The 14,738-nt window shown below is 39.5% G+C and overlaps 1 protein-coding gene across 1 annotated transcript; it reads left to right on the forward strand.

The window, feature by feature from the left end:
• The first annotated feature begins 1,378 nt into the window (after nt 1–1,378).
• On the forward strand, nt 1,379–6,794 carry LOC109063631 (DBH-like monooxygenase protein 2 homolog). The gene is made up of 13 exons (XM_042778404.1): nt 1,379–1,755; nt 2,547–2,693; nt 3,100–3,252; nt 3,494–3,577; nt 3,666–3,818; nt 4,134–4,236; nt 4,332–4,498; nt 4,584–4,672; nt 4,828–4,924; nt 5,011–5,070; nt 6,092–6,222; nt 6,315–6,423; nt 6,523–6,794. The coding sequence occupies exons 1-13, from the start codon at nt 1,489–1,491 to the stop codon at nt 6,661–6,663; spliced, it is 1,701 nt and encodes a 566-aa protein (XP_042634338.1). The 5' UTR covers nt 1,379–1,488; the 3' UTR covers nt 6,664–6,794.
• The last annotated feature ends 7,944 nt before the right edge of the window (nt 6,795–14,738 follow it).

Genomic DNA, 14,738 nt, shown 5'->3' on the forward strand with positions numbered 1-14,738 from the left:
CTGAACACAAGGAGATGAAATACCTTTGTTCAAGCTGAGCATCTAGTTCAGCCAGTGGAGCAGCCTCTCCCTGGTGTCTCATACACCCAAGGGACTCACAGACAGGGACTGTAAAACAGGTGGCAGTGCAGGATACTTTCCAAAGGATTCCTTTATGTCCATTACTGAAACTCATTCTTGAGAGTCCAGGGACAATGGAGAAGATAATGGAGTGGAAAGGGGAGCTTAATGACTCTCCCTCCAGAGTCCCTTTCAGGTCTTGATTCACACTTTATAAGGCAGATGATGCCAAAACGTATGGTATAGATGCTGTCCTAAAGTCAGTTGTTGATGATATCAGTGACTTGGAAACAAATGGCATGGAAGTAGACACGGCTCACTCCAAAGGCACAATCAAGGTTTGGGTTGCCCACATTTGTGGGGATAATTTGGAGCTAAATTGAATCTTTGAGAGTTCCTCTGGGAACAGTGTTTGTCACTGGTGCCATGTGAAGAAACAGTTCATGCGAACACAAACAATGGAAGATCCTTTACTGCTCAGGAATAAGGATAGCCATCTTTCAGATCTGGTTTTCAACAACAAGTTTTTGTTGTTGTTAAAATGCCTTGGTTATTTTGTCAAACATGTTAGTAGAACAGTGGTATACCCACAGCTAATATTCCCTCAAATTTTGAGTGATGAAGATTAACAGTATTTCAGGAAAAAAAAGTATTTATAAAAAGTATTTATACATTGTTCTCTTATTTTGATCTCCACTGTATATAGTTATTAATGAATAAATATTTATGCATATAAAGCCATCTAGAGGAAAACAGAGGTATTTCTTATACACTTTATGACTAATGATTCACTCACACACATAGAGAGACCATAAGATCCATTAGCAAACCAAGAGGACTCTTTAAAACTACAGGAAAAATAACACCCCCCAACACACACCCTTCATTATTCTTTAAAGAAATCTTTCTATTCCTTTCATTTTTGATAGCCCTTTTATATTTGGTTTTCCTGCTATAAATTATAACTCCAATCCTGACCTCTGCTCCTTTGCTTTGAAGTGAGCATACTGAAAGGGCAAAATAAAAATAAATACTTTAGCTTACGTATCTTATCCATCTCTGCCATAGTCATGAATTACTAAGTGCTGCTATTCTGTGCTTACTGTTCATCATAGCTCTAAAATTAATATTTGTTTAATAAAGAGTTATTTTTAGTGTGCTTTTTCATGAAAAGTGCTTTTAAAAGTTGACCGCAATCTCTTTTGTAGCCTTTATGTTCAGTGTTTCCAATAATACACCCCAAAGGAGTGATGTGGAACCTGATTCACCAGAGAGGAGGAGAACTGAGACTCAGTTTGGTGGGGGGGGGGGGGGGGGTACAGACAGCTTACAAAGAGTGCTGTTAAAGTGACTACAGAGCAGTTTCACGTCCACTGCCTTCTCAAGCATCGTACAAAGACACGGTTTGTCAGATTTTGTAAAGGAAACATGGGAACATTATCTCTTGTCCTGCTCTTGCTTTCAGTCCAGTGGTCCTGGGCTCAGGAAGACCCTCTTCTGCCTTTCTCTGAACACCTGGACCCTGAGCACAAGGTGCGGCTGAAGTGGGGATTTGATGAGATCCAGGGCACCATCTTGTTCGAGCTCACTGTCAACACCAGCGGCTGGGTCGGTTTTGGCTTCAGCCCGAAAGGAGGAATGACTGGAGCCGATATCGTCATTGGAGGAGTTGGACCTGAAGGCAGATACTTCACGGTAAAGTCAAAGACTGTGTCTGATAACAGACAGAGTCATTTACAGTGGAATTAAAACTAAATGCTGCCTTGGAATTATAAAGTTCTGTCTGCATTCTGAGCAGTTTTGAGATATTGAGCTGAAGGTTTTTGCACTCAATATACTTTGTAGATAGAACCTTTTTATTTTCTAAATAAAAAGTCCCAAAATGTGAATAAGATAAGAATGTGAATAACTCAATTTTAACAAAAATGTCAGAAAGAACTTTATAATTCCAAGGTGACGTAATTTTAAATTCTTGTGATATTATGTTCTTTATGTTCTTGACTCAGAGGCATATTTCCAATTTAGTTTATATTTAGTTTATATTTTATATTATTCTTATATTTGGGTTTCTCATTCTTTCTGAGATTGATCACTTACAGTGGAATTAGAGATAATTTTATATTCTTTTTTTATTTTATTTCATTCATATATGTATTTTATATATTAGTTCATTAGTTCAACGAGTATCTAATATGCATTCTTATATTTGTTTTTTCAGCAGCTGTAAGCTGGGATACTTTATAAGTCTGATATAATTCAAAGTCTGACAAAGTCTACTTGTGTAGTAGACTAATAAACAAGATGTTCTAAATATGTAAATGTTAGTAAAAAAAAAGAAAAGCTATTGAACTATTGAGATTCAAAGTGTTAAACTGATAGTTCAGTTAAACTGGATTGGGAACTGTACATCTATAACTACAACATCATAAAAACACCTGTTGCCATGCACACGTACATGCTTCATTCTCTTTCTTTTCTATGTTCAGGACCGTCATGCTGTGGGGAAATCAATGCCTCTGGTTGACCAGCAACAGAACTACAAACTCCTGTCTCTGACCGAGTCTGATGGGAAAACAGTCATGAAGTTTCAGAGGTCCATCGGTTCCTGTGATGAAAATGACTTACCCATCACTGTGAGTCTGTTAAACCATTGTATTTTATATTCATTACAAAGAAAAAGTAGGTCAACACCAGCAATGTACCCCTTTCATTGTTTGTAAGATGCCAGAAAACAATGACAGTAGAACTATGGCACTGCAAAAAATACCAGCTATGTAAAGGAATCCACACAATGTTAGGTCCACTGGGATCAGGGTGTTTCTGAGAACTCCCCTGTGTGAACAAACTACTGATCTTGTTTGACAAGGAGAAAATGTATTTTTTAACTTAAAACCTCTGAAATTCTAGATCAAAAATGAGTTATCAATGGCCACATACACAATGCAAACTTTTATGAGTGACAACCGCATTTTACCTGCAGTGTTCATGTGGTTTATTTTTGTATATTTTATTTTATAAGTGTTTACTTTTATTTATCAGAATCTCCCCATGAAGCTGATCTATGCGTATGGACAGACTGATGACATCACGTACCACACTAACCGAAGAGGCACGAAGGAGCTGAACCTGTTGAAGTACATGCCTCGGGTCAACCCTCCAAACAGCAACTTTTTTGACATAACTATGGTCAATGTAAGAAAGATTTTTTCTTTGTTGTCTTGCTGTTCTGTCTGTAAACCCAAGAATGGAGTTCAAAAGAACAGCATTTATTTGAAATATTTGGTTAATTTAATGTGTCCTTGTTGAATAAATGATTACTGACCCCATACTAGTGTACCCCATTGTGGTTTGCATAGATTATATTATAGGTTGATCTCTTTAAAGTGCTAATGAGTGGAACTTTACATGTTGATTCTATTTACAATCATTTCAGTTCACTGTACCAGCCAACCAAACCCACTATCACTGCAAGATCGTGAGAGCCCCGACATTTGATCGCAAACAGCACATTTATCGAGTAAGTGAATCTATGAACTTCACACACCTGATCTGTCCAGCGATCTGTCAATCATGGTTCCTCTTCGACTTATTTTCATTATGTACAGACTGAGCCAGTGATCACAAACCCTGACCTCGTGCATCATCTGCTGCTGTACCGCTGCCCTCCGAGTGTAACGGAGCCGTTTGAGGCGGAGTGTTATACTGGAGTGGATAGAGAGTGTATGGAGACCGTGGCTGTGTGGGGAGTTGGTGGAGGGGTTAGTATCTCCTGTGTGACGTTTTAAAGGCATTTTAATGTAAGAGGGAAAAAAATTAAGACATTACTTACTTGAATGAACCATTAACCAGTGAGTTAAAATCGAGAATCGGATCACTTTGATTCTTAAATGAATCATTCAGACCGGTTTTCTAAACTAATTCAGCTAGTTGATTAAAAGATCTGCCTCAAAAGAATGATTATTTTACAGCTTTTATTAACAATGGTAATTACTGAAATACTATTCATGTGTAAACTTTCTTTATGAGATAAAATTACTGATTGAACCTTACCTTTTAATTATATGTTTTTCAAGGCTTTTGAATTTCCTGAAGTGGCAGGACTTCCAATTGGAGGAAATGTTGGTGGTTTTCTCTACAGGCTTGAAGTGCATTACAACAACGTTAATAAAAGTGCAGGTCAGTCTGCAGAGGTTTACAATGTAAAATATCACACTGTAATGAACATGTAAGGTCTTTTGATGTGATAAAACAATACTTTCTTCCCTGCACAGGTCGAGTTGATAACTCAGGTCTGCGATTCTATTACACATCTGACCTCCGTCAGCACGATGCAGCTGTTCTGATGACAGGGCTTGCGGTGGCCCCTGGGTATGCCATCCCACCCAAAGCCAGATCCTTCCTCACATATGGCCTGTGTGACACTGCTTATATTCCAGAGGTTTGTATGTATGTTTATCTACTCACACTCTCTCGATCAGATTCAGCAGATGACTGGATGATCTGTTGTGTTCTTTTGTTTACAGGTTCTGGAGACGCCACATGATCTTCAGGTGTTCTCTGTGATGCTGCACACACACTTAGCTGGACGGAAGGTGCGAGTCGGACACTTCAGGTAAATGTTTTTGACTGATGACTGATTTAAAGAAATAATTCACTTGATATAATAGCCTGTAGGCTTTTCTTTCTTCTGTGATTCATAGGTTACTGTAATGAATTACTTTTCTTTCTTTTTCTTTTGTAAATTTTGTAAATTCTTATCCTCTTCAGAGGAGGTAAACAGATCGATTTTCTAGCTGTGGATGAAAACTATGATTTTGAATATCAAGAAGTGACAAATTTGGGCAAAACTAAGACAGTGAAGTTGGTAAGCATTACACACACCCACAGAAACACACACGGACATATAATTATTGTCAGTTAATGAAATTAAACAACGTTTTGGTCTTTCAGGGTGACAAATTGCTGGTGGAGTGCACCTATAATACTGAAAACCGCAGCACACTCACATGGGTTGGTACATTTACACAGATTAAAGACATATTGTATATTCTTCAATAGCATGTATCTTCAAATTTCACTGATTTTCATTATCCTAAAATTCAGATTATATTAAAAGTCAGAGCCTGGTGGGTGCACATATGTTTTCAAATGTCCCAGAAATGTGTATGAGTTTTAATCATATTTATGAGATTTCCTGATGCTGTTTCTCACACTTCTTCTATATTTTCCTTTTGGTTATCCAATAAAAACATATAACAGCCATAAAGTATAGTGTGCTGCAGTGAAGTAATTTTGTAGTACAAACTGGAAGTTGGTATCACCCAGGTTCCTTCGACTAAAACCCAATAAGATTTTTTCGATTGACTTTTGGATTATTGCAGAAAATAAGCTCTGTAGCTAAAAAACATGATCATTTTTACAAATGAACACAACATTTATGCATTTCTAAGCCTAAATACAATTGCCAGAAGTAAAAAGCTAATGTAGGCTATAAAAGAACTACACCATGGCCACATAACTTTAACATTACTGCCATTACGCTTCTGACAACTCTTTCAGTCTTTATTTAAAAAAGCTTTTTTCAATTATTTTTTTATTTATTTTAGTTTGTTAGAGTGTGTTTATAGAGTGTGTTTGTTTGTAAAAATGGGGTTTTTGGTTAGATTGTGTTTACCTGTTCTCCGTGAGGCCATTCAATGTCCCAGATGATTTCTGAAGTCCCATTTTGCCACTTGTTAGTTACTGCCTTTGTCAAGTAAAAGCTTTCACAAAGGTGTATTACTGATGTATTTGATGTTGTAGAATAAAACATGAAAATATGGAGCTTGTGTTAACCAAAGACCTCAAATCAGGCATTTAACCAAAAACCCATTAAAAAAACTCACTTACATCAGGATGATGTAACTGGAAGTGCTAAAATGCCGGTTTCTGGGATTAAAAATACATCATCCCTGCAGCACTCTATTTGTCTAATACTTAAATTACAGAAGAAAGATTATATATGTGTAAAACTCCCTTTATCTGCCTGCAGGGGGGGTTCTCAACTTCAGATGAGATGTGTTTGGCCTTCCTCTTCTACTATCCAGCTATGAATCTGAGCACCTGTGTGAGCTTCCCTGATGTAACATCTTTAGGATCTGTGATGGGAGCAAATGATACTGCGTAATCTAATTTAAAACACTGATTGTTTTAATGAGTTTCCCTCTTAATATTTGTCCTAATGATAATGCAGCTTTTATTTGTTAACTTTGCAGTACTTGGGTCAATATGATGTTCATGAAGACTTGGAATGACATGTCTATCAATCAATACCAACAAACACTAAAGAGAATCGACCAGTTCGTCTTCGTCACAAACTCAAATGTAAGTGTCCACGCCTCCACAATATGAAGTTTTCACACTTAACTGCTTCTGCTCAGATCACAGCTGTTTACCTGACACTCTTTGCATGTGTATTTCCAGAACAATGAATCGTACAGTAAAGGGACACTTCCTGATCTGAGTGTCATCCCGTCTGCACCCTGCAGGAGCGGCTGTGCCACCAAAAGTCTTGCCTTGCTATTGCTGCTTCTCTGTTTGGCAGCGCAGTGGGCATCCTTATGAAACATTAATTCAAGATGCTACTGATGTAACCTATTGGTCTTTCATTGTCTGATTAAATGTCCATAATTTAACAGAGCAAAAACTCTTGGATGATATGGATGGTCTTGACAGCAACCTGAATACCAGAAAAACAAAAATTATGCAAATTATATATATATATATATATATTATATATATATATATATATATATATATATATATATATATATATATATATAATATGGGTTGTTGACATGACATGGGATTTTCACTGTCACACAAGATAAAAATTTATATAATCAGTATTGTCATTATTTAAAATGCTCTAAATGGTTAAAAATGTCTTTGTCCTACACTGTAGAGTCATTGGGTGACAGAGTTATTGTCAGCTTGTGTAGTGTGTGACCCCCTTTTACGGATTATTTACATAGTCTTTTACGTAGTGTGAACACCTCAACGACTTCAAGACAGACAGCAAGTCATGTAGTCTGAACAGCACAGCGATCTGTCAAGTCCTGTATTGTGAACATTACTTAAAAGAAAACCTTAAAATATAACATAATGTTGTTGTAGAACACAGTTTTGTTTAATGCCTAATCACAAGCTTGTTCAGAAATGGTTTGAAAAATTTGATTATTAAAAACATATTTTTAGTTAAACCTCATTTGAATAAATAAATATTTGAATATTTATTTTTTATGAGCCTGAAAATTCAAATACAACATTTTTTGAAAAATGCCCATCCCTAATCTGAAGGTTGGTCAACATGACCAGTGAGCGGTTCCTCTGTCAGAGTGAGTGTTGTTGACTATATATATATATATATATATGTGTGTATATATATATATATATATATATATATATATATATATAAACACTCGCCAGACATGCAACCATACTTAAATGTGCCCATGCAAAAAGCTATAAGAAAGCTCAAATAACGTTACATGTGTTGTTTATTTGTACACTAATAACTTGCGCATGTCTAATAATGTACAACTCCGTCACTGTAATTGTCTTTACCTCCATTTCAATCATCATCCATTTATACTTTACTGGTAAGTTACTGGTTTGCTTTATTCAGGCCATACAGACTTGTCCTCACTTCATCTTAAAGATAATTAATAGAGGTATGTTTGTTCCCACCAATCATTGCGCAAGTTAAAGTATGACCCATTCTTAAAATTTGTCCTCTGCACAGGGGTGGATTTAGTGAATTGGGGGCCCCAGGCAAATATAGGAATAAGGGCCCTATACATTTGCACACATTTACTTAGATCAGCCTTGAGGTTACTTTTTTGTCGTGATGCTTGCTGCTGCACAAAGGTGCCACATTGTTGTGTCCAATGTTTCTACATTTTTTATGTACATGTTATAATGATTCTTTCATTTACATTTACATTTATTCATTTAGCAGACACTTTTATTATTTCATGTTGTAGACCATGAAATAGCAATTGATTTACCGTTGAGATACAAGTTTTAACAAAAAACAAAATAAATTATAAAATGATAAACCTCACAACTGAACCTTTAAACCATTTTTTTTTTTAAGAAAAGGGATGAGTCGGAAGTATAAATTATTATATTATTTAAAATGTATTTATGTGGGTGAATTTTCGCATTGGTCTGAACAAAAACTGCAGCCTGGATTATTGAAAATGTACATTCATTCTCTGCCAGTAGGAGGTGCTTTTGGAGCATCAGAAATATAGTGGTTTCCCCGGTAACAGCTCTAAACAAAACAGCTCAGCTCATAAATGGTACTTTATCAGGTATAATGATTATGTGTTATAAGATTTTTTTAATGGTTTCTGAATCAGTTCCCTTCAGAGGTTCATTCATATAAAAACTTGAATTAGTGAGAATGAGAAAAGTGTGAAAAAATATAGCCTATACTGACGAGGAAAGTCCACTGATGAGTTACTAGCGTAAGTCTACATTTTATTTTAGTCATTTTAACTTATTAATATATAATCTTAACTTTAACTTAAAATATATAATGGCGATTAATTGCATGATTGTCATGAGTTAACTTGTGAATAATTGCAACTTAATTGCACATATTTATCTGTTCTAAATGTACCTTAATTTAATACTTTTCCCCATAGTTTCAAAGACTAGGCTTGAGCTAGTCCCAGACTAAAATACATGTTTGAGCTGTCTCAACTGAAAATATCTTGCTCTGATATATCTTAAAAATCATTGTTCTGTGTCAAGATGCACACCTGTAACATTTTGTTAAGGCATTTTTGTAAAAGTTGCTTAAATATCTTAATTTAACTAAGGCCTAGTCCTGGCTTAAACTAAGCCCCAAATTTTTTATCTAATCAACATGGGCATGGACAAATATGGATGCTTTATGTAATATATGTTTATTATTAGTGAAACCATAGTTAACAGCATGAAGAGTAGACATGTTTCATAGGTCATAGATGTTTTTCAAAGAACTGGTTCATGTCTATTAGACACATGAAAAAAAAAACATAGAAATACTAGGTTCCTATTATTTCTCTTTCTTTGCACTGAGCAATTTACTTACACAAACCTATTTGCATTTTCGCAGGACAGGGCAGCTCACTTCTTCTGAACATGCAAAATGTACATTTATTTATTTATTATTACATTTGTTTGCCTCTCTGTGCCACATACTGATGCAGCTAAATTCTAAGAACTGTTTTCATTGATATATTTGACTGTTTCTGTTGTCAGACAACGGTATGAATATGAAATAATGACTGAAACGCGACCAATTAAGACTAACCAGCTCTCCCTTTCAAGATGCTAATCTGCACAAAAATACTGATTTATAATCGTGCCGTCGTCTGATAAAATCAAAAAAGCTACACATAAGACAAAGACAATAGCTGTGCTGTGATTTGGGCTATACTTGGATGTAAAATTAGAGAAGCAACATATCTGTGTTTTAACTGAAATCGCAACTCCTTTCACCCGCTCTCTGAACAGAGCAGACGCAGAGAGAGAAGTGTGCGCGCGCGCTGGGAAAGAGAGAGCTCGCGCTCGTGGCAGTCAGCTTCAGATGCATAATATTTTCATTTGCTACAAGCAGGATATACAAGAAGCACGTTCAACTCGGACACGCAGACGTGTCCGCGCTTAATGCGCATCTCGTATATGAAAAGCATTTTAGGGGGGCCTTGGCTTTTGGGGGCCCAAGGCATTCGCCTACCTTCGCCTAATGGGTAAGTCCGCCCCTGGCTCTGTATCCAAGTGCACACACACAGTAGCGAGCACACACCCGGAGCAGTGGGCAGCCATATTTCTGCGGCGGCCGGGAAGCAGTTGGGGGTTTGGTGCCTAGCACAAGGATCTCACCTCAGTCGTCATATTGAGGGTGGAAAAGAGCGCTGGTTATTCACATCCTCCACCGACAATTCTTGCCGGACCTGAGACTCGAACCCACAATCTTCAGGTTACTAGTCCGACTCTCTAACCATTAGGTGACGACTGCCCCAGTTAACAGAACATTTATTTCAATCAGGACCACTTCCGTCAAGTATATTTATGACAATTATATTGCATTCAGTTAGGTGTTGGCGGTATGGTTATGTTCTGGGCAACACTCCACACGCCTGTCCATGCAGCCATGCTTGGACAGAGTGGGGAGAGCAGCAAGACAAACCACCCTGGGGTACCGAACAGAACCATTATATGCATACATAATTACAATTCACAATTAGATGAGTTGTAAACGAAACGTGATAGAGAATGCTGCCAATGAAGTGACTGTAAAGAAAGAAACAAAAGTTAGATCGGATTACAGGTACAGTTGGTGGCGTTGGGGTTGGAGGAGGGAGTTAATTGCAAGCAGCGATGCGATGGAAGAGACGCTGAAGAATGGGACTTTAAATAGACCGCATGTTATAGGTGTCAACACTGGATTGGTACACGTCAGGAACAGCTGACTGTCGGCTGATGCAAGCTTGACTAACGTGGCTGACCTGAACTAACGCGATGCTGAATAATTAATATTCGGCTGAAATATTGTAAGAACATGTAACAGAACAATGTAAGAGTTATGTGTTTTGATTTAATGAAGTATATTATAGAAATTAGTTTCGGTTGTTGATTAATACCAGTAGTAACGCTGTACAATGTTGACGTTGTACGTAGTCATGTCGCCGGCAATTGAGTAATCATGGTACAAATGTGCAGTGAGCCAGGGAACTTACCAGTGACAGGATTTGTTTACATGATATACTGATTCACGAGCTCGGGAGCTGATTGAGACACACCCAGAGATTGCATTGCAGTCCCGAGAGTCGTTCTGTGGACGTTTTCTTTCAAGCTTTAATGAGACATCGTGGAAGTTTCTCCGCTGTGGGAACAATATCCAATCCCGCCGTGAGAGAGGCTACGAGCAGCCTGAACAAGTTACACACACTGAACACATACATAATTCCCATAACCAATATCGCATGTTAGGCAGACTCTCAGCTGATGGGAGGAGATAAGACAATGAGCTAAAACCCAGGTATACTAAATTTGCATATCTGGCCAGTAATAACATGAGCTGCGCTGAGAACAGGAGGCTAAGGACTGAACGTCTAGCTTGTAAAACCAGGCGAAGGTATTCTGAGAAGACCAGCCGGCTGCAAAGCATATATCTGGAATAGACATACCTCTTGTCCACTCCCAGGAGATGGCAATAGCCCTTGTTGAGTGGGCCCTAATATGCAAAGGGCTCTCGCCGGAGAGTCAACGCTGCAGTCACCGGGTCAGAAGCAAATACAGTCGCCTGTAGCATTTGGACCAATCAGACACACCATTTTTCATTAGATTTAACAAATCAATTATTCATTAGATTAACAAATAGTCACAGACCCCTCACCCAATAAACATACTGGGTGCCAGGATGTCTGTGAACGACACAAGGTCCCTTGTTACCATGGCAACCAAGACCCTTCAGCCAGATCAGATAAACTTTTACGACCTAAAAGTATGTAGAGAGAATGTTCCTCCAACTCAGTACTCTCGAAAACAGACACATAATGCCCATAAAAATGGACTCTTCTCTAATTAATTTATAGGAAAACCTTTCTTTGAATGAACAGGTCATTGTGTATGTTGTTACTGTTCTTGTACATTGTCTTTAGTATTGTATAATGTTTTATGCATGCTTATGATAGAACCACTCATTTACGTAATCTTACCTATATGTAATCTTACCATGTTCAGTATCTATGAATTTGTCTTCTGATGATCTAAACGAGAGTGTATATTATATGTTGGTACATAGGCAATGTATTAGCATTGTGAAGATGAGGATGTGAGCTAGAACACTTCTGCAACCCTTAAGTCTGCACCAGGCTTTGGCCTTGTCTTTACATTCACCAACGATCCTTGGATCTCAGCTGACATCTCTCTTAGCTCTTCATCATCTTCATCTGGGAGAAAACTCTCCAGACCACCACAGAGTCAGAATAACATATTTTTGTATATCTAACATATCTTCAAACCCGGAAAAAGGTGATCGCGACTCCTACACCACCTAACCTACAAACCATCAAGACTTCTTAGACTGCATCCAGACGCTCGTTCCAGGCCATGGCAATGCAAGTATCTTACATTTAACAAAACGAAACAGAGGTTTAGCATAAGCTATAGACCCAGTTATAAATGGCGCAGATGGTTTTACTCAGGTGGTTAACTGACTCTTATCATAGCTTCGTTCTCTGGTTTTCCTGATTGTTTCATCCATCAACTCTCATTTGCCCTTTCCCATGTATGAGTGATTGTTTGTTTGTTTGTTAGACTAGTTTGTGTAAGTGTTTAGTTAATAAAACTCTTGTGCACAAATTACATGAGTTTCTGATTCTGCCTTGCAAATTAATTGTCCCTTTTCGATTTTGATCCTTGCTACATGCGCTAATGCATTGTTAGGCTACTGTAAGAAGGTTTAATTGTAAATTGTAAGGTATTAATTGTAAACTCCTATAAATAATTGTAATTACTCATAATCTATTGTAATTATTTATATACATTTCCCTTTTGAGCTAATTTGGAACACAGTGTCTACAGAAACGCATGTAAATCCCCTATGCACTTAGCCGAAGTGAAGGCAAGAAGAAGTGCGGCTTTGAGAGATAGCTCCTTCATATCAACGGATGCTAAAGGCTCGATTGGTGGCTGTGAAAGAGCACTTAACACCACCTTTAGGTCCCAGGGCAGAACTGAAGGCGGATGTGAGGATGAAATCTCCTCGCTCCCTTAAGAAAACTCACCACCAGCGCGTGCCTAAGGATCGATTGCCCGCCCAGCAGGGAATAAAACGAGGCAATAGCAGCCACATAGACTTTTGGTGGTGATGGTAGACATCCACTATCCAGTCTGTACTGTAGAAAACGCAGAACATCCGACATGGAGCAAGCAGCTGGATCGATATGAACATCACGGCACCAATTCACAAACACTCCCCATTTTAGAGCATACAAATGAATCGTAGAGGGCGCCCGCGCCTCTAAGATCGTGTCGAGCACACGGCCACCAGCAGCTCTGCCAAGTCCGGGAACCAAGCCTGGTTCGGCCAGTTCGGGGCGATGAGTATCACCGAAACCTCCTCCTCCCTGATCTTGCATGACACCAGTGGCAATATCTTGATCGGAGGAAACACATACAGCCTGTTTGCTGGCTAGTGCGATGTCATAGAGTCCCCTTCCAGTGGGGAGTGAGACAGGGAGAAGAACAGTGGGCAGTGCGCATTTTCGCTCTTGGTAAACAGATCCACCTCTGCTCTCCCGTAGTGGGCCCAAATCATCTGAACCTGACCGAGGGTGCAACCTCCACTCTCCTTGCAGAATCCCTTTCCTCAAAAGCAAGTCCGCCCGCGGTTCTGGAGACCGGGTATGTGCGCTGCTCTGATGGAGAGAAAGGGACGTTCCACCCATAACAGAAGATTCACTACTTGCTTGTACAGAGCCCTGGAGCATACGCCTCCTTGGTGATTTATGTACAAGACCACAGACATACTGTCGGTGCGAATCTGTACGTGCCGCTGTTCCAGCTATGGCCAAAATCCTTTAAATCTAAGAACACTGCCTCCATCTCCAAGCGGTTTATGTACCACCAGCTCTGAGGTTCTGACCACAGCCCCAAAGCCGGCATGCCCTTGCACCCTGCTCCCCATCCGCAAGTCAATGTATCTGTTGTGACCACGATGCGTGATGTCACCAAGCCCAGGGGAACCCGCCGGCTAAAGAGTTCTGGGTTGCGCCACAGAGCTTCGATGCATCTGTGGGAGACCGCGATGCGCAAATGCCCCCAAAGTCCACACCGTCCAAGGGATTTGAGATTTCAGCCATAACTGCAGCGGGCACATGTGTAGTAAGCCCAGATGACATACCACTGAAGCAGACGCCATGAGTCCCAGTAGTCTCTGAAATTCCTTAAATTGAACAGAGTTGCCCAATCTGAAATGGCGCAGGGAAGACAAAATGGCTGCCAAGCGCTCCCGAGCGAGGCAGGCTCACATCTCCACTGAGTAGAAACACCCAAGATATATTATAGACTAACTCTGGGCAAGAATGCTCTTCTGCATGCTGACACATAGTCCTAGGGACTCCAAGTGAAAAAGTAGAGTGTCTATATGGTTGACTAGCATATCCCTGGACTGAACTAAAACCAGCCAATCACCCAGATAGTTGAGAACACACATCCCGCTCGCTCTGAGGAGAGAAAGTGCTGCATCCATGCACTTTGAGAAAGTGCGTGTGGCCAAAGTCAGCCTGAATGGGAGAACAAAGTATTGGTACGCTGTGCCCTCGAAAGCAAACCTCAGAAAGCGTCTGTGATGTGGTGCTTTCTGAATGTGAAAGTACACGACATTTAAGTCCATGTACGCAAACCAGTCCCCGGGGTGAATTTGTGCCAGGACCTGTTTCAGCATTATAATCCTGAACAGACGCTTGCAAAGACTCAGCTCCCGCCCAATCCTCCCTCTCCGAGGCAGAGATGGACATCGCGTCATCCCCCTTCTCCTAGCCAAAGGACACAAACTCTGCGATGTTTGAAGGAGGACAGAAGCAGTCCTCGGGGAAGGAAACTGGGGAGCGGGGCAACCGTTGGGGTTGGTGGAG

This window comes from Cyprinus carpio, chromosome A20 (assembly GCF_018340385.1).
Source record: "Cyprinus carpio isolate SPL01 chromosome A20, ASM1834038v1, whole genome shotgun sequence".
NCBI classification, from domain to species: Eukaryota; Metazoa; Chordata; class Actinopteri; order Cypriniformes; family Cyprinidae; genus Cyprinus; species Cyprinus carpio.

Excerpts from the sequence above, each read along its gene's own strand:
- LOC109063631 (XM_042778404.1), top strand. The coding sequence starts at position 1,489 with ATGGGAACATTATCTCTTGTCCTGCTCTTGCTTTCAGTCCAGTGGTCC. Across the intron at positions 2,694-3,099 it reads AAAATGACTTACCCATCACT|AATCTCCCCATGAAGCTGAT; the intron begins GTGAGTCTGTTA and ends TTTATTTATCAG. Across the intron at positions 3,253-3,493 it reads TTGACATAACTATGGTCAAT|TTCACTGTACCAGCCAACCA; the intron begins GTAAGAAAGATT and ends CAATCATTTCAG.